This window comes from Mustelus asterias, chromosome 1 (assembly GCF_964213995.1).
Source record: "Mustelus asterias chromosome 1, sMusAst1.hap1.1, whole genome shotgun sequence".
In the NCBI taxonomy this organism is placed as follows: Eukaryota; Metazoa; Chordata; class Chondrichthyes; order Carcharhiniformes; family Triakidae; genus Mustelus; species Mustelus asterias.
In genome coordinates this window covers 77003012-77030184 of record NC_135801.1, presented here as the reverse complement: position 1 = coordinate 77030184, position 27173 = coordinate 77003012, and the positions used below count along the sequence as shown (strand labels likewise).

Genomic DNA, 27173 nt, shown 5'->3' with positions numbered 1-27173 from the left:
ATCTGATTCTAATAGCACTGAGAGATAGTAGACTAAATCCTTCCCCCAGGGATGTTTTGGAATACTTTTAAAGGATGCTGTTTAATGCCTCTTCCACTAGGCTCAGTTTGTACTTCCAGAGTCAATAAAACACCATCTGTTCCTGGGTCCCTTGTGGCTGGGGGTTCTGAAGCTATGGGGCACCTTCTCTGCCTCACCGACTGCAATCTCTTCCAGCTACCAAGCACTCTGTAAATTGCTTAGTGCAACATCTTCACTGACAATCTCTTCGCTAACACTACTAGTGACTAAGTGATGCAGAGGGGTTCAGTTTAATATGAAAATATCTTGATACCAAGATTCCTGTGCAGCTTATTTACCCTAAAAATCTTTTTCTTCCACATGATCATTTCCTATTCCCCTTCCGCTTCTCACCATCATATTCCAGCTCTTCGTTAATCTCTGTTGTCTTTTCTTGTCTCAATGTTTCATGGAGTAATACACCAAAAAGAGAAGTTAGAAAATATTATTTTCATTGTCACTCTCTGGTGTAGATTTTGACTTTATACAATTATGTAAAACGAATGATAGTGAATTGACAGCCAGTTTTACATCCCCAGCTATTTTTTTAAATTTCCATTGAAGTTGATTCAGTATCAGTTGTTTTACTTTATTGTACAATGTCAAAATCTACCATAGCTCATTTTAGTATAATTTAAGTTTATTTATTAGTGTCACAAGTAGGCTTACATTAACACTACAATGAAGTTACTGTGAAAATCTCCTCATCACCACACTCAGGCATCTGTTCAGGTACACTGAGGGAGAATTTAGCGTGGCCAATTCACCTAACCAGCATGTCTTTCGCTCTGTGGGAGGAAACCAGAGCACCTGGAGGAAACCCACACAGACACGGGGAGAACATATAGACTCCACACACACAGTGACCCAAGCCGGGAATCGAACCCAGGTCCCTGGCGCCATGAGGCAGCAGTGCTAACCATTGTGCCACCATGCTGCCCTTAGTATCAAGTGAGTATTTTGACACATATATTGAGAATTCATTATTAATTTATATTAATTACTGAAATATTGTTGGAACTTTTCAATTTATAGAAGTTAACATTTATATAAATAGTGTAAGGGATGTAATTTAAAATGGTTCCTATCAAAACTGGGCTTCAAGAGCTTTTGATCTGTGATCTCTTACTGCTGTGATGTCCTCATGTAGGTGAATGTATCGCACATTTTGTGAGGTGAGCTATGTTAATAATTGTTTAGTATGGCATTGGCAAAGATTGTGCTATGTTTTTTATGTCTGTGTGTTCTTTTTTTATTTGCAAAATGTAAAAGCTTTAATCTTGGGGACACTAAAAAGGACCTCAATGATACAAAAAAGAGTGGAACAAAAGATTAACGCAACTGTTATTTATTTACTAATCGTCTCAAATATAAAATTCACCGAATACAAAATTTAACATCTGAGTGACAACAAAAATATAAAACCATGACTTGTAAAATAGATTGTCAGATAAGCACTTGTCAGCAGTCCAACAATTGAGCTTTGCCAAATTTTCAGGCACTCTATTTAATCATCATTGATTAATCAAGTGACATAACAGGTGATATTGCTTTCACCTTGTCATTGCATTTGATACATTACAGATCTAGAATTCTTAAAGCCAAACAGACAGTTTTAGAAAACCATTATAAAACAGAAACATTTTCAAACAATTTACTTGCAGCTTCAATGCAAGTACATAGGAGTTAGGAACTGGAGTAGGCCATTCAGTTCCTCTAACCTGCCCTACCATTCAATAAGATGGCTCATCTGATTGTGGCCTCAACGCCATATTCTTAACCTTTGACTCACTTGTTAGTCAAGAGCCTATATACCTCTATACGTGCGTGGACAGTAGAAAAATCAAATTACAATCCCTCTATACTTTGAGATTTGTTAATACATTTCAATTCACTGGCTCAGATATTCTGACATGTTAAAAACTCACCCCAGAAACGATGTAAAATAACATAAAAGACTACTGGCATGCTAAAAGTAATTATGTGTATCAATGATATTGGCTGGAATCTCAAAGAGCAAAATAGAAAACAATTCAGATATTGGTAAGATTGCCACAGTGTTGCTTAAACAACGGAAGCTTGGCTCATTAAGCAGTCGAATTTTGTCCTGTGTAGGAACAGTTCATATTCATTCAGTTGATGAAGACTCTGCATTAGATGAAGTGACTTCTGATCTAGAAATGCAAAAAATAAAGATAGAGTATTATCCTGCTGTTCAGACCAATATTCATTCCTCTATCAACATTGCTAAATTAGATTGTGTGATCACCATTACATTGCTGTTTGTGAGAGATTGCTGTGCATAAATTGGCTGCGGTGAACATACAGTGACAACACTTCAAAAGGATTTCATTAGCTGTGGGTGCTTTGGAATGTCTTGGCATCATGAAAGATGCTACATAACTTCCACATCACTGTGAAGCCCGTGTGAAGCTGCTGTTGTATCATACTGAAAATTAAGTTAAAACTTGAGAACTGCGTAATGTGTTTGCGTAAATAACTGATGCTGATATTGCAGACCAATAAGATCAATAAAAGGACAGAGAGTTTTTCAAAGTTCAACATGGAAAGTCAATACTTACGCTTCAGTAAGGAGACTAACAACTTTTTTGACCCATGGAATTTGGGGATCCACGCAAACCTTCTTTCCAGTCTTCAGTGTAATTCTGTAACACAAAAACAGGCCATCATTCAGTTATAATGTTAATGATAATATGTGTATGGTGTATGGCACTGCCTCCTACAAATGAATTCACCATCACAAGACAAGCAGTTAATACAGCAGCTAAACCAGAGTTGGCCAGCACTGGATGATTGAATTCAGAAACTCCTAATGCTTATATTAATAATCAAAAGCTAGGCTATTCTGTACACTGATGTGAAGTGAATTACAGTAAAAGCCTTTGTTATCTGAAAGGTGATTAATAAATATAGATTTTGCTGTATAAGACTTAATGGAAAACTTAAGTCCATTTATAAGGAATTTGTCCACAGTGGTTTCCTTTGGAGTCAACAGTAAATGTGTGATGCAAATATGATTGTAGTGAAATATTAGCTGTCCATTCAAAACTATAAAAGATTTGTCCCCAAAAAGATAGTCAATTCACCCCATTAATACTGTAAAAAAAAAATTGAATATTTTTTTCTAGTGAAATTTGAATTGCCGACTTAAGTTTGCTTTGTTGGCTTTTAGGAAATCAACTTATTGCAACACTTACACTATCTCTACTTTTCTGCAGAAGGAGCCCTGAGGAAAGATGTCGATGTGCCGATATTGTTTTGGTGAAATGAAACGAGAGTGGAGTTTGACACATTTGCATCTTGAGGTTGCTAAATTGCTCATGCAAAGACCTAAAGTGAAAGGAAAAGTACAAGACAGGTTCACAATGGGATCATCAAACTTGAAAATATGTGAGTTGCATGAACAAAATTTCTACCTTGGTGTATCGGCGACTTCCTTGAAAAGAAGGAGCATTTATTTTTTCTACAATGTAGCAGATTATATCTAAGATGTGGTTTCCCAAATTCTCACTCGTGTTTTGAACTTTTGCCTGGCGGAATGCAAAATGTTGGGTTCACGTTCCAGTGATTTTTGTTTTTCTTCATTACATTGAAGGGAACATTCCTAAATTACCCTTCATTTTACAGAATATGGTATTTATAGTGTGGTGAATCCCCACACTACTGCGACAGATTCCTTACGACTTTTATCATTTTAACCTGACTTTAACAAGTAGAATGTCTGTGTTTTTGATACTTGTTAATAATGCCATGCGCCCAGGAAAAATGTAATTTACTGAATGTTAATGGAGTCACATTGGAATATACCCCAGTGGTTTCTTGTGGTTCTGGCTTGCTCTAAGCAAAATAACTGGCACAGGCCTGATGAACTATTTAGTCTCTTGTGCAGTAACATTCACAGTATCTACTTGTATTATTGGTACCTTAATAAAATGTCTTAATCTAAAATTGTGCATGAGTATTTCTAGCATATGCACACATCTTTTCCTATTTTTATCTGTAATCTCAATTGTTTTGTTGAGGGGGAATACAATCACAAATGGTTGATTTGACATAGTCTAATCCTTATTGATCCTATTCAAAACCAGAAGCACTGAAAATCCTGCAGAAGAACTGCAATCATGTTTTCCCTAGATTAGAGAGCAAATCCACACAAACCAAGTTTACTGGCCTGCTTAAATTAGGTTGGATTTGTTTTGAAATGGTGGACAGCTGGTGCTTATCTCTGCCATTTAGGGGTCTTTTCTTTCCCTTCCCTTTTAAATCCAAAAACAGTGCGAACTTTGCTGTGAGAATGTTCAGACTACAAAGAAACATGAAATACATTGTGCAGAATCAAATATTTTTCCATCATCTGTTTACTTCAGAGTCAATAAAATGTCATATCACCTTGCTGCTTTAAATATGGGAACACTGTTACTTAGGCTGTCTCATCAAGTACAATCTCAGAGTACTCACCATGAGCAGCTAGGCAGATTACGATGGTTGTCAACAGCAAAAGGACTGTTTGTGACTTCATTGCTGAGGGCTGGATCTCTTCTAGTCTTCAGTCAGAGCAGCTGGCAGCCTTCAAGAGTGTGTTGGTTTGGCTTATCAGACCGTGTATTTATCAGCGAGATTTGGGGAACTTAGGTCATCAGAATTCAAATGAGGAAATACTTTGTCAGCGTATTTAAAAATTGCCTAAATCTTATTTGCTCGTGATGCTGTTTTTCCAAATAATCTTTCCTGCAAGGGTTAATTTTTTCCATGTAGTCATACTTTTGTTTTTATCTCCACTGATCAAAAATGATTGTGAACCCTTTAATTGCAATGGGGTTTGGAAAAAGAATTACTTATGGTGCTATAAGATATAACCTAGAATGCCAAGCTATTTTTTTATATTTCGGGTATTGGAAAGGCTAAATATCCCAGCATGTTTTTCCAACTGGCCAAGAAGCCCTCTATGAAATGTTTGCTATTAGTTTATAACATTAGTCTGTCTGGTATTGCTTGCATAATGAAAAAGAAATAAAGTCCATGATTAGATCTAGCAAACTATCAATATCCCACAATAGACAGAGTAAAACAATGAATAACAAGACAAGCTATTAAACATTACAGGCTGTGAATAGGATCTTGTTAAAAATGTTCCTCCCAACAGTGCTGGGAAACATCATGTTGTTGTATTAATCATTTGTTGAAATGCTCGGGTCTTCAGTGTAAAGGTTGTGCTTTGCTAGTGAGTCAGTTTGCAAGCTGTGATTGCTGTGTGCTCCATTCAATTTATCAATGGAAATGTTGGTTGTGGGCTTCTTCCAACTGACCACAGGAGACCTAGGGGCAGGTTGCAATAGTTTATTCATGATTCAAGCATGGATGGAACTATCCTAGAGAATCCTCCTCTGATACAGCCCGAACATGTCTCCAACAGGACGAGCATTCTAATACCACTCTCTCTCCCAAGTCATAGATATAGACTGCTTATACAGTTAGTCAATACACAGAACATTTTTTAAAACTCTGATCTTGCCTGGGTAGGTTTATTATTAAACATTCACCTAATCTTCTAGCTAGGAATTGTCTGCTTTTCCAATAAGTAAACAACCTTGCTAGCAAAATAAAAGCAAACTACTGCGGATGCTGGAACAGAAACAGAAAATGCTGGCAAATCTCAGCAGGTCTGACAGCATCTGTGGGGAGAGAATAGAGCCAATGTTTTGAGTCTAGATAACCTTCCCCTTCTCTGACCTTTCCCTCTGAGGCTGAGCGTGCTGTGTTCAGCAAAGGATCGGCTTCGTACCCTTAAGTCCTCACCTTAATGAATTTCAGGCTCAACATGATGCTGAACTCTTCTTCTGCCATCTTTGTCTCCGTGCTCAGCTCTTTGGGCAGGAGTACCCCCCCCCCCCCCCCCCCTCCATTCAGCAAATCCTTACACCCACCTCCAGCATTGCCCCCTCCACCTGGACGCCTCCCTTTGGCTGCTTGCTTGCTCTTGATCTTTTTATCGAGAACTGTCGGTGTGGCCTCGGCCGCCTCAATTTCTCCACTCCTCTCAACCACTTTAACCTGTCTCCTTCCGAACTTACTGCTCTCTGAGATCCAACTCTGACCCTGCATCAAACCTGCCATCAAGGGCGGTGCTGTTGTTGTCGGGCGTACGGACCATTACCTCGCAGAGGCTGAGCGACAACTCTCGGACGCTTCCTCCTGCCTCCCCCTGGAACACGACCCGACCACTGAACATCAAGCCATTGTTTTCAGGACTGTCAATGACCTCATCTCCTCTGGAGGTCTTCCCTCCACAGCCTCCGATCTCATAGTCTCCCAGCTCCAGACAGTAGTCTCCCAACCCCAGCATCTACCACCTTTCCAAAATCCACAAAAAGGACTGCCCGGTAGGTCCATCGTGTCAGTCTGTTCCTGCCCCCCCAAACTCATTTCCTCCTATCTTGACTCCATTCTCTCTCCTCTTGTCCGGTCCCTTCCCACCTAGATCCGCGATTCCTCCGATGCCCTACACATATCAACGACTTCCAGTTCCCCAGCCAAAACTGCTTCCTCTTCACCATAGATGTCCAATCCCTTTACACCTCCATTTCCCATCAGGATGGCCTCAAAAGTTCTTTGCTTCTTCCTCGAACAGAGGTCTGAAAAATCCCCATCCACCACCACTCTCCTCCATCTGGCTGAACTGGTTCTCTCACTCAACAATTTCTCCTTTAGCTCATCTCACTTCTTCCAAATAAAAAGTGTGGCGATGCGCATGGGTCCCAGTTATGCCTGTCTCTTTATGGGTTTTGTGAAGCATTCCCTGTTCCTGTCCTACTCCAGCCCCCTCCCACAACTCTTTATCCGTATATTGACAACTATTTTGGTGCCACTTCATGCTCTCGTCTGGACCTGGAAAAATGTTTCAATTTTGCTTCCAATTTCCACCCCTCTATCACCTTCACATGGTCTATCTCTGACGCTTCTCTTCCGTTCCTTGACCTCTCTGTCATATTTCTGGGGATAAACTGTCAACTAATATCCACTACAAGCCCAACAACTCCCACAACTATCTTGACTACAGCTCTTCACATCCCACATCCTGTAAGGACTTCTCTCAGTTCCTTCACCTCCACTGCATCTGTTCTGAAGATGCCACTGTCCAAAATAGCACTGCAGATATGTCTTCCTTCTTCCTCAATCGTGGTTTGCCATCCACTGTGGTTGACAGGGCTCTCAACCACATCTAACCCATCCCCCAGGCCACTGCTGTCACCACCTCCCCTTCCTCCCAGAACCAAGATAGGATCCCCCTTGTCCTCATTTTTCACCCCATCAGTCTCCGCATTCAAAGGATCATAGAACATAGAAACCCTACAGTACAGAAAGAGGCCATTCGGCCCATTGAGTCTGCACCGACCACAATCCCACCCAGGCCCTACCCCCATATCCCTACATATTTACCCACTAATCCCTCTAACCTATACATCTCAGGACACTAAGGGCAATTTTTAGCATGGCCAATCAACCTAACTCGCACATCTTTGGACTGTGGGAGGAAACCGGAGCACCCGGAGGAAACCCATGCAGACACAAGGAGAATGTGCAAACTCCACACAGACAGTGACCCAAGCCGGGAATCGAACCCAGGTCCCTGGAGCTGTGAAGCTGCTGTGCTATCCGCCATCTCTGCCAAATCCAGCATAGTGAGGCCAAAAGAGAAAATGCTGCAAAAACTCAGCAGGTCTGGCAGTATCCATAGGGAGAGAAAAAAGAGCTAACGTTTTGAGTCCAGATGACCCTTTGTCAAAGCTGAAAAGCATAGTAAGTGGGAGATATTTATACTGCAGGGTGAGGGAATGAAAGGTGAGTCATAGCCAGAGAAATAAGGGTAAAGGGCTATTAATGGTGGTCCATAGAGAGAATAAAGGGTGTGACTGGCCAAACAGCAGAGAAGCTGAAATCAGCGGGTAAGCTGTGACTGATGAAGAAGGGGGAGAAAAGGTAAGGAAAGGGGGATCAAGTAGGGGAAAGAGTGGGAGGGGAAAGAAAAATGAAGAAAGACAACAAAGAAATAAAAGGCCGAAAACAGTAAAAATAAATAAAATGAAAACAAAGGGGTCAAGGTGGGGTGGAGCTAGCCATCTGAAGTTGTTGAATTTGATGTTGAGACCGGAAGGCTGTAAAGTGCCTAACCGGAAGATGAGTTGCTGTTCCTCCAATTTGCGCTGAGCTTCACTGGAACATTGCAGCAGGCCAAGGACAGACATGTGGACATGGGAGCAGGATTGTGTGTTGAAATGGCAAGCAACCGGAAGGTCAGGGTCCTGATTGCGCACAGACCGAACGTGCTCAGCAAAGCGATCACCCAGTCTACACTTGGTCTCTCCGATATAGAGGAGACCACATTGGGAGCAGTGAATACAATAGACCAAATTGAAAGAGGTGCAAGTGAAACACTGCTTAACCTGGAATGAGTGTTTTGGCCTTTGGATGGTGAGCATAGAAGAGGTAAAGGGACAGGTCTTAGACCTTCTGCGTTTCAATGGGAAGGTGCCATGAGTGATGGGAGAGATGTTGGTATAGTGGAGGAGTGGACTAGGTTATTCCAGACTCTGTGGACATCCAACACCAGGACGGCCTGAGAGCTCTTCGCTTCTTTCTTGAAAAGAGGCCTGAACAATTCCCATCCATCACCACTCTCCTCCGCCTGGCTGAACTTGTTCTATCTGTCAACAACTTCTCCTTTAACTCATCCCTCTTTCTCCAAATCAAAGGAGTAGCAATGGATACCTGCAGGGTCCTAGCTATGCTTATCTTTTTATGGGGTTTGTGGAACATTCCTTGTTCCAGGCCTACCCGAGTCCCCTCCCACAACTCCTTTACTGGTACATCGATGACTATTTTGGTGCCGCTTCATGCTCTTGTCCAGACCCCGAAAAATTCATCAACTTCGCTACCAGTTTCCACCCCTCCATTGCCTTCACCTGGTCCATCTCAGACACCTCCCTCCCTTGAACCTTTCTGTCTCCATTTCTGACAATAGGCGACCTACCAATATCCATGACAAGCCCACTGACTCCCACAGCTATCTGGACTACAGCTCTTCACACCCCACATCCTGTAAGGACTCCATCCCTTTCTCTCAGCTCCTTCGCTTCCATCGCATTTGTTCCGATGATGCCACTTTCCAAAGTGGTGCCTCTAATATGTGCTCCTTTTTGCTCAACTGTGGACTCCCATCTACAGTTGTTGACAGGGCCCTCAACAGCGTGCAGTCCATCTCCTGCACCATGGCCCTCACTCCCTCCCAGAAGAAGGATAGAGTCCCCCTTGTTCTCACATTTCACCCCACCAACCTCCACATGCAAAGCATAATCCTCCACCATTTTCGCCAACTCCAGCGTGATGCCACCACCAAACACACCTTCCCTTCACTCCCTCTGTCAGCATTCCGCAGAGACCATTCCCTCCGGGATAACCGAGTCCACTCCTCCACTATACCCAACACCTCTCCTATCAACCATGGCACCTTCTCAAGCAATCACAGAAGGTGTAACACCTGCCCCTTTACCTTTTCCATGCTCACCATCCAAGGTCCAAAACACTCATTCCAGGTTAAGCAGTGTTTCACTTGCACCTCTTTCAATTTGATGTATTGTATTCACTGCTCCCAATGTGGTCTCCTCTATATCGGAGAAACCAAGCGTAGACTGGGTGATCACTTTGCTGAGCACCTTCGGTCTGTGCGCAATCAGGATCCTGACCTTCCGGTTGCTTGCCATTTTAACACATGATCCTGCTCCCATGCCCACATGTCTGTCCTTGGCTTGCTGCAATGTTCTAGTGAAGCTCAACACAAACTGGAGGAACAGCATCTCATCTTCCAGCTAGGCACTTTACAGCCTTTTGGTCTCAACATGGAGTTCAACAACTTTAGATAATTAACTCTACCCCACCTCGACCCCTTTGTTTTCATTTTATTTATTTTTACTGTTCTCGACCTTTTATTTCTTTGTTGTCTTTCTTCATTTTTCTTTCCTCTCCCACTCTTTTCCCTACTTGATCCCCCTTTCCTTACCTTTTCTCCCCCTTTGCTTCCACTTTCCCTCCTTTTTCTAATTTTACCTCACTCCTACCCATTCCCTCCCCCCATATCTTCATCTGTCACAGCTTACCCTCTGATTTCAACTTCTCTGCCATTTGGCCATTCACACCCTTTATTCTCTCTATGGACCGCCCTTAACAGCCCTTTACCCTGGTTTCTGTGACTATGACTTATCTTTCATTCCCTCACCCTGCAGAATAAATATCTCTCACTTTCTATGCCTTTTAGCTTTGACAAAGGGTCATTTGGACTTGAAACGTCAGCTCTTTTCTCTCCTTACAGATGCTGCCAGACCTGTTGAGATTTTCCAGCATTTTCTCTTTTGGTTTCAGATTCCACAGTAATTTGCTTTTGTCCGGCATAGTGAGGGTTGAGGGACAGTCCCAGTGTGGTTTGGGTGATTCGGAAGAACATACAAAGTGGGCCTTAAGAAGGGTCCATTTGGAAGGTAGGTCTTCAATTCTGAAGCCAATGTGCCAGAGTTGAAATGTCATTTTCTTGTCAGGTGAGAGTCAAAACTGTAGTTGTTGTCCAACTGTTAGCTAACCCTGGAATGGATGGCCCAACATGGGTTTTCCCTAAGAAGGAATTGTCATTGTTGCTGCCTAATTAAAGTATACTTTACTGAACAATTGGAGTCATGGGGGGGGCGATTCTTCCATCCCGCCATGCTAATTTTTTAGTGCAACGGGCCGGGAGAATCGCATGTCGGTCGATTCGTGGGATTTGTGCATGCGTTCCCGCCGCAAGCGCATCTCCCAGCGCTGGATATCCAGTGCCATCTGATTCACGCTGGTACCGGCGGGAACACCAGGTAAGTTATTTTAATCTAATTTTAATGTGATTAGCGGGCCCGGAACTGAATTCTCTGGGCCCGTCAGCATCTCCCATCCCACCAGGAGTATTTCACTCCAGCGGGGTTCAGACTAGCTCCCCACTTTCGGGATCTAGCGGGACAACCCCGCTGGGTGAAGGGGGGACAATCAGGCCCCCTCTGAGGATCAGGTTGGGGGTGGGGGGTGGTGGCCCCTGGGCATAGGCAGCTTGGCAGTGCCAGCCTGTGCCCCCTAGCACTGCCCAAAGGGCAAAGGGGGTGAGGTCCATGGGGCAGGGCCTGGGGGGGGGAGCGATCGGTGGGGAGTCCCGCTGCCATTGCGATTGATGGGGGCAGGAGGGAGACCAGCGATCGTGGTGGGCTGGGAGGGGGGGTTGGTCTGCCGGAGGGGGAGGTCTGCCAGGGGGAGGTCTGCTGGCAGGGTCTGCCTCCTGGAGGGGGTTCTGCCGGGGTGGGGGGTGATGGGGGAGTATCATCACTGCTGGGGGGGGGAGTGGGTGGCTTGAGATCGGGTGGTCTGGGACAAGGGGGGGTTTCTGGGCTGGCCCGTGAATGGGCGGTGGGCCGCAATTGAGCCATGGGGGGGTTGGGGGGCAGCACTATGGGGATCGGGGCTAACCAGCGATCGAGCTGGCCAGTGATTGGGGGGATGACAGTTTGGGGCCACTGTGCATGCACAGAGGCCTGCTGATTTCAGCTTCTCCAGCGTGAATAGACCCTGCCCCCTGAAAACTAATGATATTCACGCTGGTGGCCTCTGCATTGCACAGGGTGTGGGAGATTCTAGTCTGGACTCCCACTGAAAAAAACAGCATGAATTATGCCAGTTTTCCCACAAATTTGACACTTAGAACTTTTTTGGGGAGAATCCCAGCTATGGAGCGGATTCGCAAGACACAGCCATGGAAATGGTATTGTCTTGCCATAACTGCCTAATACAGATATTATGCAGTTAATTATTTATCAAGACTCAGTGAGTGGATGATTGATGAACAGTGCTTTTTTATCCCATCCAATTGCCCACTTGCCACCCATCTATCAGGATGTACCCACACTGTTGACCTTTGACCACGTACTTTACATCTGCACACTGTCATGACATGTTAGTCTGACTAAGAGGGAGTAAACCAATAAGGTTGTCACTGGCCACTGGCATACAAGCTTAGAGTCACAGTGTTACTTACATGGCACCAAACATTTGCATAGAGACAGTTTCCCCATCAAACCTTATCATCATCATTGATGATATAGTGGAAATGATTTATACCTGTAACATGACAAAAGTGAATGGGAGCATTGCAACCTGAATGGCTCATGACCATTCTCATCTTACATTTTTATTCATAGATTGTCATACAGAGGAGACAGCAGAAGAAGATTAAAAATTAAAGGGTTTCCTTAGCAGAATCAGTAACTATTTTGACTAAAACAGAACTTGACATTCTGTGTTGCCTTGCCCGTGAGCTCCTTGGATATTCTGCCAGGAACCAACATAAAATAAGAGGAACAGAAACATCGAAAATAGGATCAGGAGTAGGCCATTAGCCCCCTCCCCCCACCCCGCCCTCCCCCGAGCCCGCTGCACAATTGATTATGGTCATGGCTAATCCCCTATCACAATGCCATACTCCCACTCTTTCCCCATATCCCTTGACACTTTTAGTGTCTAGACATGGCCTTCTGTGGTAGAGAATTCCACACGTCCAATGGGGTGGATGCAATTCCACAAGGGCACCTCTAGCCAGGCAAAGTGGAAAATCCCATCCAACATAACGGACTCAAGGAGAACCTGCTTAACTCAAATATTCATCCTTCTTGCGTAATGAAGAAATCATATATACATCACTGATCATCCTGTACCCTCTCTTTATCATAGCTTCACTTTGAGTGCAGCCAAGCCTGCTCTTCGCTCAATAGAAAGTGCTTGCACTTGTGGTATTGCAGTAACATAATATAGAAACCTCAGAGAGACCTTAAATGATCTCAAAATCACATCTAACATCCATAGTAGATAATTGCCTGGCTTCAAACACCATTAGTCTTTTTGACAGTTTTTAAAATGTCGTCTGTTTTAATTGACTGTAATTTCTGCATTTTTAAATGTACCTAATTTAAGTTAGCAGTGGGGTTTGCAAGTGGTGAAGCTTCTATTTACCGTCAGATGTCTGGCCTCACTGATGCTGGTAATTATTTATCTATACGTGCTATTAAAAATAGCATGAGTACACTGACTGGTCTGATTTCCTGTAAGGTTCCAGTTCCATTGTGCATCTGCAGAAACAATTGCATGAGGGTAACATTGTTTTATTTATTTATTAGTCACAAGTAGGTTTACATTAACACTGCAATGAAGTTACTGTGAAAAGCCCCTAGTCGCCACACTCCGGAAGACTACACTCTGACTTTCTGCTGTGAATCTGGCTGATTCTATACTTGATATTGTGTTCCTGCATCTGCATCCTGCTTGCATCCTGCAAGCTTTCTTTCGAAATTGAAGGTGCTGAATGAAATCAAGTTATTTTGTGCCTACTCTCTTAATCAATATATGGTTACAAATAACTATTTTTACCGCTGAGGTGATCGCACTGAGTCAAGCACGTCACAATCAACAGATATTGATTTGCAATACAAAGTTCACAAATGTTACATAATCTGTTTTATAATTCTTTCCACACTTCCTGAATGTTCACAGATGCAAAGGTTCTGAATAAAATTCATATGGATAATGTGACCTTTCAGAAACAGACTCAAAGTTGGCTTTGTCTACAATTATCAAATAAGAAGGCTGTACCAATGGGCTAGAGGATAGCTATTACACAGATAAACAAAACTTTTAAAATATTAATTTTCACGTTTTGCCTTGCTGTAATCATAGAATCCCTACAGTACAGAAGGAGGCCATTCGGCCCATCGAACCTGCACCGACAACAATCCCACCGTATCCTCGTAACCCCACATAGTTCCCCTGCTAATCCCCCGAAACTAGGGTCAATTTAGAATGGCCAATCAACCTAACCCGCACATCTTTGGACTGTGGGAGGAAACCGGAGCACCCGGAGGAAACCCACGCAGACACAGGGAGAATGTGCAAACTCCACACAGACCCAAGGCCGGAATTAAACCCAGATCCCTGGCGCTGTGAGGCAGTAGTGCTAGCCACCGTGCCATCCCCACTGTGCCACCTTGCCGTAACGTAACTGTCATAGCTGTAACAGTAATACGATCTACAAAAGTTGGCCATCATTATTTAGCAATCACATTGTTACCTTGTTTTGCATACGAGCCAGTAAGTAATTATTTCAAGGAATTGCATCAAATGCATCCATACTATGTTGATAAAAGAAGATTAAGATACTGTATTATTAACTGAATGTTTGCCTAAGATATACAAGTAGCTGAAGAGATCAGTTTGTACATCACAATATCCATTACTTTACTATTGAATAGACTGTCACGGTGGAGAGGCAAACAGGCACTCAAGCTGTGTGAAGCCTTTATATTCTCATCAAGCATGGCAATGAAGAACAGTTCAAGTAAGCTTAGAGCAAGTATATATTTTTAACCCACATTCTTTTGAGTGGGTATATACTTTTATTTCACATTGTTTGAAATTCCTGCTATAAACTGGTAGAGATAACTAATGGTATTTGTTCAGTTGTGTGTGACATATCATGGTATATCTGGGACAAGGGCAGTCACCAATTATAAATTGTTAAAATTCTGATGTGTTTGAAGTGAAGAGACATGTGGATTCTATACTTCCTCCTTGATTCTCCAATTGTCCTTTCGGGCTGTCCATTAACTTTTGATTTAAGATGTTTCAAAACAAACCGTTCCTATTACAAAAGCTTAAACATTCAAAAATAAAAGCGTTGAGTTTAGTCATAACTTTGCCATTCACTTTCAAAATAATAGCAAGTTTCACTTCTTCAATTTGGGTATTTAAGATTTGAAAGTAAAACTTTAAACAAATCTACACAAACTGATTTGTTTCACATTGAGAGAAAATGCAACTAAAGCCTAATCCATAATAAATATCTTGATATCCATATCCTGATTAATTCAAATATTCACTCTTAGATGTTATGGAAAAGTATTTTGCGTATATACATGATAGTTAGCACTGCTGCCTCACAGCGCCAGGGACCCGGGTTCAATTCCGGCCTCGGGTCACTGTCTGTGTGGAGTCTGCATGTTCTCCCCGTGTCTGCGTGGGTTTCCTCTGAGTGCTCTGGTTTCTTCCCACAGTTCAAAGATGTGCAGTTTAGGTGGATTGGCCATGCCAAATTATCCCTTAATGTCCCAAGATATGAAGGTTAAGGGGAATGGGGGGTAAATACATGGGCCTAGGGGGATAGGGCCTGGGTTGGATGATCTGTTGGAGAGTCGGTGCAGACTTGATGGGCTGAATGGCCTCCTTCCGAACCATAAGGATTCTATGATTCTATATTTGAATGACAGATTCCATGCCAGGTCATCCATGACAAATGCTTCAAATACTGGGCATTACTTTGACCCATAACTGCAACAGCAAATAGGTGCCAAGTATGATTAAAGGTGTGGATATACTTCACCTAAACTTGATTCTAAGATGATATTTCATTTGCTAACTTCAAACTACTAGAGGAATGAGACTATCATTCCATCAGTTTAGACAGCAGATGTGTTGTATCCCGCAAATACGTTATATCCTGCCCCTATTCAAAAAGGGAGGGAGGCAAAAAGTAGGAAACTATAGGCCAGTTAGCTTGACCGCTGTGGTGGGGAAGTTGCTGGAATCAATCATTAAGACTGAGCATTTGGAAAGACAAAGCTCAATCCACCACTGTCAGCATTGTTTTATGAAGGGTAAGTCATGCTTGACAAATTTACTTGAGTTCTTTGAAGAAATAACCAGCAAGGTGGATAATGGGGAACCTGTGGATGTGGTATATTTAGACTTCCAGAAGGCATTTGACAAGGTGCCACATAAAAGTCTGATCGAGTTGGTGAGGTCACAGGGGATTGGGGGTAGAGTACTAGATTTGATTGAGGATTGGCTGACTGACAGAAAGTAGAGGGTCGGGATAAATGGGTCCTTCTCAGGCTGGTGAAATGTAACTAGTGGGTGCCGCAGGAGTCAGTCCTTGGACCACAGCTGTTTACAATCTATATAAATGATCTGCAAGCAGGGACAGAGTGTAACATAGTAAAATTTGTGGATGATACTAAAATCGGTGAGAAAGCAGGCAGTGAAGAGGATATAAAGACTTTATAAATGGATTCAGATAGGCTAGGAGAATGGGCCAAAATTTGGCAGATGGTGTTTAATGTAGATAAATGTGAGGTTATCCATTTTGGCAGAAAAAATAGAAAGGCAAATTATTATCTAAATAGAAAGCAGATGCAAAATACATCCAGGTAGAGGGATCTGGATGTTTGTGTTCATGTTGCACAGACCAAAGTGGTCAAACAGGGGCATAATCAAAAATCTAATGAAGGTTCAATGCTGTGATGCAAAACATTTCATTCTGACCACTTGTGTATTTTAAGATAGCATAATCTTATTGGCTGTTTTTTATGTTGCAGCAGTTTAATTGTAGACAGAACTTAGCGTCTGCATAAGAAATCAGGGTCTCTTTCGAATCTCTTACTGGAAACTGTTCACAGCATGTTGACTATATTTACCACAATCAAGCCACATACCACAAACTCTAAAATATGAAAGTGACAGTTTAAAAATAAGTCGCTGCACATCCACACTCAGGGGTATATTTAAGGTATGAGGTTATCAAGTGTCTGTCAAAATCAGATGGCAACTTCTGAATGAGAGAACTATCCTGCTTACATTCAGGAATCACGGTCCAGTAAGCAAATGAGCTTTGAGAGGATATACAGTCTCAAGAACTTGTACGTTCATGGCCATGGCCAGCTACATAGACATTGGCAGTGCCATCCTCGCCCTGCTCTGAGGTTGCAGTTCTGGTTGCAGCAGATTTCTCTGATGCCATCCTTATGGAGACATTGCACACATTGGCCCAAATTCTATATTAATAGCTGGGCTTCTGCTGCCAAGGATGAAAGTTGGGGTGACCTCACTTCAGTGGATAATAGAACATGAGGCTGCTTCTTGTTGGTGGCAGCCAATTAAGTGGGTGCCGCTGGGGTTGCCTTCCCTATGAAGGATGATGGCTCATCCCCAAGAGTTACTGACCCATTGTGAGGGCTGTCAACTCAGCAACCTCAGCAGTGCCACCACTAGTAGTGGCCACTCCAGGGGTTATGCTGGAGGATGTAACAATGTTTGTGAGCCCTCACAATCAGCTGAGTGGGGTTTGGGAATGCTGAGGCCGGTTAGGTAGGGCCTGGCGAATGGAGGGGGTGGAGGTGGAGAAAAAGGAGGGGGTAGTGATTGCTGAGGACAGGCAGTCCTGTGGGGCCATTGCTGCTGGAGGGCCCCTTGTAGGGCAGGGCAGGCCTGAAAAAGAAGATCCCCATCCTTGGACGCTACCAGGAGACTGCCAGGTTTCACTAGATAGTACTCCTACATGGCAGAGGGTTCATCCGTCATTGGTATAATGTCAGTGCAGTTGAGAAGATGCCCTTAATTGGCGACTTAAGTGCTCCGAGCGTACCTTTATCTTGAGGTTTTTTAATTCATTTATGGGATGTGGACATCATTGGCCAGGCTAGCAGTTATTACCCATCAGAAGGAGATAGTGAGCTGCCTTCTTGAACATTTGCAGTTCCTAAGTGTAGGCACACCCACAGTACAGTTATGGAGGGAATTCCAGGATTTTGACCCAGCGACAGTGAAAGAACAACAATATATTTCCAAGTCAGGATGGTGAGTGACTTGGAGGGGAATCTCCAGGTGATGGTGTTGCCAGGTATCTGCTGCTCTTGTCCTTCTAGGTGGTAGTGGTCATGAGTTTGGAAGGTGCTGCCGAAGGAACATTGGCGAGTTCCTGCAGTGCATTTTGTAGATGGTACACATTTCTGCCACTGCTTGTCGGTGGTAGAGGGAGTGAATGTTTGTGGAAGGGATAGCAATCATGCGGGCTGCTTGGACTTGGATGGTGTCAAGATTTTTGAGTGCTGTTGGAGCTGCCATCATCCAGGCAAGTGGAGAGTATTCCATCACGTTCCTGACTTGTGCCTTGTAGATGGTGGACAGACTTTGAGGAGTCAGGATGTAAGTTACTCACTGCAGGATTCCTCTTTCTTGCTCTGGTAGCTACAGTATTTATATGGCTGGTCCAGTTCAGTTTCTGGTAAACGGTAACCCCCCAGGATGTTGCTAATTGGGGATTCAGTGATGATAATGCTATTGAATGTCAAGAGGCGATACCAAATCATCTCATGTTGGAGATGATCATTGCCTGAGACTTGTGTGGCATGCATGTTACTTGCCACATGTCAGCGCAAGCCTGATATTGTCCAGGTATTGCTGCATTTGTACATAGACTGTTTCCGTATCTGAGGAGTTGCAAATGGTACTGAACATTGTGCAGTCATCAGAAAACATCCCCACTTCTCACCTTGTGATGGAAGGAAGGTCATTGATGAAGCACCTGAAGATGGTAGGCCTAGCTCACTACCCTTAGGAACTTCTGCAGAGACATCCTGGAGATGATTGACCTCCAACAATCACAACCATCTTCCTTTGTACTAGATATGACTCTAACCTGTAGAGGGTTTTCCCCTGATTCTCATTTACTTCAGTTTTGCTAGAGTTCCCTGATGCTATACTCGGTCAAATGCTGCCTTGATGTCAAGGGCAGTCACTCTCACCTCACCTCTGGCATTCAGCTCTTTTGTCCATGTTTGAACCAAGGCTATAATGAGGTCAGGAGCTGAGTGATCCTGGCAGAACCCAAACTGAGCATCAGGTTATTGCTGAATAAGTGCCACTTGATGGTACTGTTGATGACTCCTTCCATCACTTTCCTGTGTCCCTGTGTTTCCTACCTACTAAGAAGTCTCACAACACCAGGTTAAAGTCCAACAGGTTTATTTGGTAGCAAATACCATAAGCTTTCGGAGCACTGCTCCTTCGTGCTCCTTCCAGTCCAACGCCGGCATCTCCACATCATTTCCTACCTACATCAGCTGTACCCACTTCTGATGGTGGAGCTGCCGCTTTCCCAGTGCCTGAGGGTTTTCATAATTACTCAGGAGCACACCCTCTGGCTACTGATTGGTAATCATCTTCAAACCTGTCAGATGCCAATGCACTGCAGGATTGAGACTTGGAAATGCTCCCAGTATCAGCGTCCTGACTTCATTATGAAACTTCAGCACTTAGTGAGTGGGCCTCTCAGTTTATCTCTCTCTCTATCCATTTTTCTCTTTGTGGGTAATTGAATTTTTTACATTTTCTGCCTGTTATGCAACATAACAAGTGATAATCAAATAACTAGAGGCTATTTGCTTCAAAATTTAGCTTTAAAAATGGATACTTTATTTATATACCTGGACTCATCGACTATTCTATATTCTAAACGTTCATTGCATCAGTGCTTTTTTGAAGGAATAGTTCTCAAAATTGCATACAGTATTGTAAATGAAGCCTTGTTACTATCTTACAATGTTGTAATGGTGTATTTCCACTTACTCCCAAAATGTATTCCTATGCTGTACTTGGTAATTTATTAATTTGAAATTTTAAGCAAATAGTCAATAATTACCAAAAGATATATTTTCCTTTTGCATCTTTGCTAAAATACCCATTATGTCAACCTTCTTTTCCCACATGCATCTTTTTTTATTTACCCACAATCTAAATTCTCTATCCATTTGTCTTTACTGTAAGTTGTTTCAGCCCCTTTTAAGCGCTCATCATTTTTTTTACTAGCCATGTAAAGTGCTGTCACTGACAAATGTGGAAACATTGTGTTGGAAATTCCCTCTTCCATGTTGCTAGATCAGCAGGAGAACAAAAATATACCAGTTTGAAAATATTCCTTAGCTTGCAGCTGCAGATTGAAGACCTACAAAGCACAAGTTTGTAGGTCAAAAAGAAATGAAGACAATTGCAGAGTAATTCTCTGATTCTACATCTTTGGTGAATGCACTAGGCATGATTTTGTGACCACCAATCAGTCCTAGAATCATAGAATCCTACAATGCAGAAGGAGGCCATTCGGCCCATCAAGTCTGCACTGACGACAACCCCACCCAGGCCCCATCCCCATAACCCCATGCATTTACCCTAGCTCGTCCCCCTGATACTAAGGGGCAATTTAGCATGGCCAATCCACCTAACCCGCACATCTTTGGACTGTGGGAGGAAACTGGAGCACCCGGAGGAAACTCACTCAGACACGGGGAGAACATGCAAACTCCACACAAACAGTGCCCAAGCGGGGAATCGAATCCGGGTCCCTGGTGCTGTGAGGCAGCAGTGCTAACCACTGTGTCACCGTGCCGCCCCCTGATTGATGAAATAACAGTACCCCTGTTAACTACTGTTGAAATAAGTTTGAGTCATCTTCCAATGTCTCATGAACATGGAGCTATAACAGAATAATATCCTAACCTATGCTAAATTGATATCATTATTTAGAATGGCAAGTTATACTAATTGCAGGGAAATGTCATATTGTTAAAGTGGGCATGCTCTTTGAGTTTGGAATTATGGAACATTTTGAGCACAGTAGGGAGACGATGACCTCGTGGTATTATCACTAGGCTATTAATCCAGAAACTCAGTTAATGTTCTGGGCGCCTGGGTTCGAATCCCATCATGGCAGATGGCGGAATTTGAATTCAATAAAAAAAATCTGGAATTATGAATCTACTGATGACCATGAAACCATTGTCGATTGTTGGAAAAATCCATCTGGTTCATTAATGTCCTTTAGGGAAGGAAATCTGCCGTCCTTACGTGGTCTGGCCTACATGTGACTCCAGAGCCACAGCAATGTGGTTGTCTCTCAACTGCCATTGGGCAACGAGGGATGAGCAATTAATGCTGGCCAGCCAGCGACGTCCATGTCCCATGAATGAATGAAAAAAAATCCAATATGCTGCATTTAACATGGCAATAATTGATGTCAAAATAAAACATCAATCAATAAGTGTTACATTACAAAACACGCAGAAACACAGAAAATAGGTACACAGACAAGTTGAACCTCTTTTTTTCACCAATTCTTCTGCAGAAATTTATTTTCCTGAATGTGTGACCACTTATTTGCTGAGCTATGGCTCCATTATTACTGAGTTCCTTCCTTACTCTCACGGATAATAGGTAGGAGAATGATTGCAGTGCCTGTTGAGTGGCCAAAAGTAATGACGGAAGAAATGAAAGGTTTTCCCTTTTGCGTTATTTGTTTATTTGGAAATCTTCCACTTCACTGAATATAATTTTGAAAGTGAAAAATATATATAGCTGTGTTCCTGGAACCTAAAGCGTTACTGATCAGAAACACGTCGGCTGATATAATCTAGCATTTGCATATGCCTGCCCAAACAGCGGCTGCCAGATTCAATACCTGCCGTCACTTCTGGTGGAATATTCCAGAAGTACTGCAGAAGACAGGAGCTGATGGAATAGCTCCCCACCATATTTCCCATGCCTGCTTTCCCAGAGAGCAGGCCGGGAATCATTAGGAAAACTAAATCTCTTTTAAACTCCGAAGCCTTTCCCCAAACACTGAGCCTAAAGGATACATCAGCATTTTCTATATTTTTGAGCTTGTGCTCCTGGTTTAGTAATATTTTCATCATTCTGATTAAATGCTGATTTAGTTATGAATAGAGCATTAAAATAACTAAGTGAAGAGGGCACTTGGTAAAGCACATTAGCTCCGCCATGCTGTGTTAACCATAGAATCATAGAAACCCTATCGAAAGAGGCCATTCAGCCCATTGAGTCTGCACCAACTCTCTGAAAGAGCATCTTACCCAGGCCCCCACACCCACTTGCCCCTATCCCTGTAACCTTGTGTGTTTACCATGGCTAATCCACCTAACCAACACATCTTTGGACACTAAGGGGTAATTTAGCATGGCTAATCCACGTAACCCACACATCTTTGGACTGTGGGAAGAAACCAGAGCACCCGGAGGAAACCCACACAGACACAGGTAGAATGTGCAAACTCCACACACTCATAGAAATCATAGAAACCCTACAGTGCAGAAAGAGGCCATTTGGCCCATTGAGTCTGCACTGACCACAATCCCACCCAGGCCCTACCCCCATATCCCTACATATTTACCCGCTAATCCCTCTAACCTACGCATCTCAGGACACTAAGGGGCAATTTTTAGCATGGCCAGTCAACCTAACCCGCACATCTTTGGAGTGTGGAGGAAACCGGAGCACCCGGAGGAAACCCATTCAGACACGAGGAGAATGTGCAAACTCCACACAGCCAGTGACCCAAGCCAAGAATTGAACTCAGGTCCCTGGAGCTGTGAATCAGTCGTGCTAACCACTGTGCTACAGCTGTAGTTGAATCTGGTGCTAGGAAGCAGAAGTGCTAACCACTGTGCCACCATGCCACCCCACAAACTCAATACTATTACTTAGCTCTTCCCCGGGTCTAATCCTTTAACAGCGATTGCTCATACACATGCACATACACCTGCCATAGGCCTTCCGTGGCCTCGCTCCTACCTATCTGTAACCTCCTCCAGCCCAACTCTCCAAGATATCTAAGTACCTCCAATTCTAGCCTCTTGCTCATTGCCAACTTTTATCATTTTACCATTGGCAAATGTGCTTTCAGCTGCGAATGGGTCTGAAATTCCCACCCTTAACCTCTCCACCTCTTGCTCACCCTTTAAGGTGCTCTTGTAAACCTATCAGTTTTACTAGTCCTTTGGACACATATCTTAATGAATCACATTATGTGACTCTTTTATTTTGGAATACTCTTGTGAAACACCTTATGACGCTTTCCTATTTTAAAGGAGTGTAAATTTAAGTTATTATTGGTTTACTGAATAGTAATCGGCTGTGTGATTTTCTATTAATTAACCAGGTGAGCTGAATCCAATTGTAATCCTGTCATTTCCAACTTGAATGTCATGAACTAGATCTATAATCACCACCCCCTTCTCAAGGGCAATTAGGGATGGGCAACAATTAATGACAGCCTTGCCAGTGAGGGTCGCATTGCATGGACAAATAAAAAAAGTCACAAAGATGTTGGAAGGATGAGTTGGTGGCAAAAATTGAAATATTTGATCGATGCCGCTCTGGTTATTCTTCTGCGATTGGGATTAAAGTACATGATTCAGCAAAGCTGAAAGAGCCTTGATGTGTAGCTAGATGAGCTGTGTGTGATCACTGGGACATTTTGATGCTGCCAGTGCATTCAGGGTAAACGCTCACAAAAATTATTTTTAAAAGTCTGACATTTCAAATGTTTCACTCTCAGGTCAAGTATCGAGCGTGATGATAAGTTTATGTGTCATTAATCATTCAAACGCAGGACTTAGAAGGTTTGAAATGACTGTCACTGATTTTATCATACAAATGCTGACTGTGCTTAAACCAAATTCCTCTCTCCACCCACGGTAATTGCTATAGATTGAAAGTTATTAAACCTCCCCCATAATGTATGCATTGCAGGACCATTGGCATTTATTTTATCTGAATATAAAGTCCAACATATTTGACTGACTATTTTAACTGGGAGAATACAGTGGACTAGTTTTTCCTATAGGGAAGCCTTTGCACCAGCTTTCTAAGGCCATGTGTCCTGAACTCATCAGATGTGCCAGGAATAGTCTCAGGTTTGCATTGTTTGTGGCCCTAGCAGTATTTCTGTTTGTGCTTAGTTGGGCATCTCAGGGTGGTTTGGGAGGTGGGTGGTGAGCAGGAGAATGATTACATTGCCTATAGCATAGCCAAAAGTGATGATGGAAGAGTGGTAATGGAAGAGCTAAAGTGAGCTAAAAGGTTATTTGTTTATTTGGAAAACTTCTACTTCACTGAATATAGTGCAATCAATCACAATCAATTTTGAATGCTATAAAAATATAACTGTGTTCCTGGAACCTAAAGCGTTTGTGATCAGAAATGCGTAGGTTGATTTGCATATGCCTGCCCAAAGAGCAGCTGCCAGATTCAATATCTGCTGTTAATTCTGGTGGAATATTCCAGAAGTGTTGAAGAAGATTGAGGACCCGATGAAACAGCTGCCCACTACATTTCCCACGCATGCTTCCCAGAGAGCAGACTGTGGATGTTGTGTATTTGGAGGACACTCGGCTAATGTTCTGGGGACCCGGGTTCAAATCTCGCCACTGCAGATGGTGGAATTTAAATTCAATTTTTAAAAAATCTGGAATTATGGATCTATTGATGACCATGAAACGATTGGCGATAGTCGGGAAAACCTATATGGTTCACTAATGTCCTTCAGGGAAGGAAATCTGCCATCCTTGCCTGGTCTGGTCTACATGTGACTCCAGATCCACAGCAATGTGGTTGACTCTCAACTGCCCTTGGGCAACTATGGATGGGCAATAAATTCTGGCCAGCCAGCAATGCCCATGTCCCACGAATGAATAAATAAAATAAAATGAACGCAACTTTATTGTGGTGTGTTCTTTCTCATACACCAATGGGGGATCGGGATACTGAATTCTATGATCATAATGGATGGTGGAGCAGGTTCGAAGGGCCAAATGGCCTACTCCTGCATCTAGTTTCTATCTATCTATGTTTCAATACCTGCTACTTCTCTGTTTCCTGTTCTACATAGCAATGCAACACTTTCTTGCATACATCTACAGTGAGCCAAAAGGGACAAATATATAACATTCTCTCCCCCTTAATTTGAATGTCCCCAAAGCAAGAACAATGGTCAATGGGTTAGTCACTACTATAAATTCAGTTTATTAGTCACAAGTAAGGCTTACATTGACACTGCAATGAAGTTACTGTGAAATTCCCCTAGTCGCCACACTCCAGCACCTGTTCGGATCAATGCACCTAACCAGCACATCTTTGGACTGTGGGAGGAAACCGGAGCACCCGGAGGAAACCCACGCAGACACAGGGAGAATGTGCAAACTCCACACAGACAGCGACCTAAGCCACGAATCAAACCTGGGACCCTGGCATTGTGAGGCAGCAGTGCTAACCACTGTGCCACCATGCCGCCCCGATCTGGAGCTCATCGCTGTCCAAATGGTTGGTGGCAAACCTCTGGCATTTTCATCCTCGCGGGAACCTCTGGCGTTTTCATTTTCATGCGGATATCAGAGGTGGCCAGTTTTACCAGCATTGACATGGGAACCGGAGGTGTCGGAACAGACGGTGAGGTGTTGATTCCCTCAATGGTGTTTGGTGCTGTCAACTCGATTGAAATAGAAAATGTTCCCCTTTGAGCAGTCTGAAGAACCGACTCATGGCAATCTTGAAAGTCCATTTGCATTACTTTATAAACTAGACTGGTGGTATTTAATGGTGTCGATATATGTTATATGCAGATGGGAGCAATGTCCATCTTTGCATCTTTCTGCCATTGACGGATTCCCTGTGTGATCCAGAAATGATAGTCAGTGGGCGATGGTCCATCAGCAATGTAAACTCTCTCCCGTACAGGAACTGACGGAATCTTTTGTTGCCGAAAATGATCCCCAGTTCTTTCCCATTCAATCTGAGCATAGTTGTTCTTAGATTTGTTTCAGGTTTGAGAAGAAAAAGCGATGGCTCTTTTTCTACCCAACGGCATGATGTGGGAGACCACTGCTCCCAAACCATAAGTAGATGCATCACAAGCTAAATGTAAGGGTAAAGTAGGGTCAAAGTTACCAAGGTTGGGATCTTCCATAATAATTCAACAATTTCAGGAAGGAACATGACTGGCCTATATTCTGGGGTGCGGACCCCTCTGTGATAGTCTTAGCATTAGAAGGACCTTTGTGAAGACTAACGGTGTCAATCACATTTCCCAGGTATTCAGTAGAGGATTGGATGAACTCACACTTGTCTTTATGGACTCTCACACCACAGTCTTCCAATCTCTGGAGGGTGGCATCCAAGTTTCGAAGGTGTTCCTCTTCATCTCCTCCAGTGACGAGCATGTAGTCCAGTCAGTCCGCTCAAGATCACCTCTATTGCCTTTTGGACCAATGGAGGAGCAGATTTGATACCAAACGGCAATCTTCTGTAACAGAACAAGCCTTTGTGTATTATGATTATAATACACAATCGTATTGTGTGTATACATAATACACATAATTATTATCTATAATAATTATATATTATTATACATATAATATATACATGTTATATATTATATAATATATATATATTATATATTCCTATCCACATTCGTCTACAAGTAGGCCTGGCTCAGGTCAATTTTGTTGGACCTTTGGCCTCCCGTCAATCCTGCAAACAGGTCCTCAATGTGAGGTAATGGCTACGGTTCAGCACATAACGCTTGGTTCATGGTGATCTTAAAGTCCCCACAAATCCTCACGGAGCCATGTTTCTTGATGACTGGAACAGTAGGCATGGCTCATTCGCTGATGCTGACATGTTCCAAAACTCCAGTCTTCACCAGACGCTCCTAGTCAGCCTCCACCTTCAGCCTTAAAGTTTATGGTGCAGGCCACATTTTCAAATGTTTTGCTTGGCTTCTGTGTTCTACGTTTGACTGTAATGTCCATCATGCTCCCTCGTGGGTGGCACAGTGGTTAGCACTGCTACTTCACAGTGCCAGGGAGCTGGGTTCAATTCCAGCCTTGAGTCACTGTCTGTGTGGAGTTTGTACATTCTCCCTGTGTCTGCGTGGGTTTTCTCCCACAGTCCTAAGATGTGCAGGTTAGGTTGATTGACCTGGCAAAATTGCCCATTAGTGTCAGGGGAATTACCAGGGTGAATGCATGGAGTTACAGGGTTATGGCCTGGGTGAGATTCTTGTTGGTGCAAACTCGATGGGCCAAATGGTCTCTTTCTGCACTGTAGGGATTCTATGATAACTTCTAGTTTTCCACTGAAACAACAGTGTGCTTTTTAAAAAAAAATTGAGAGGCCTGATTCTCTGTTGGCCATCAAGTGGACATCAGTCAGTTCAATTGATTCTTCTCCAGTCATGCGTAACCCATCAGTGCTGGGTAGTTTTCCTTCAGTACATGTGGTGGCAAATCTGCTGTTTATTCATTGTGCTGCACAACAACTTCAGCGCAGCTCTTCAGTGGAACCATTACTCCTCTGTACAT

General features: G+C 43.1%; 1 protein-coding gene across 1 annotated transcript; it reads right to left on the bottom strand.

The window, feature by feature from the left end:
- Positions 1-1394: 1394 nt before the first annotated feature.
- On the bottom strand, positions 1395-4660 carry LOC144494405 (interleukin-8-like). The gene is made up of 4 exons (XM_078213826.1): positions 4540-4660; positions 3279-3411; positions 2643-2726; positions 1395-2234 (listed from the first exon to the last, which is right to left on the bottom strand). The coding sequence occupies exons 1-4, from the start codon at positions 4598-4600 to the stop codon at positions 2189-2191; spliced, it is 324 nt and encodes a 107-aa protein (XP_078069952.1). The 5' UTR covers positions 4601-4660; the 3' UTR covers positions 1395-2188.
- Between the last annotated feature and the right edge of the window lie 22513 nt (positions 4661-27173).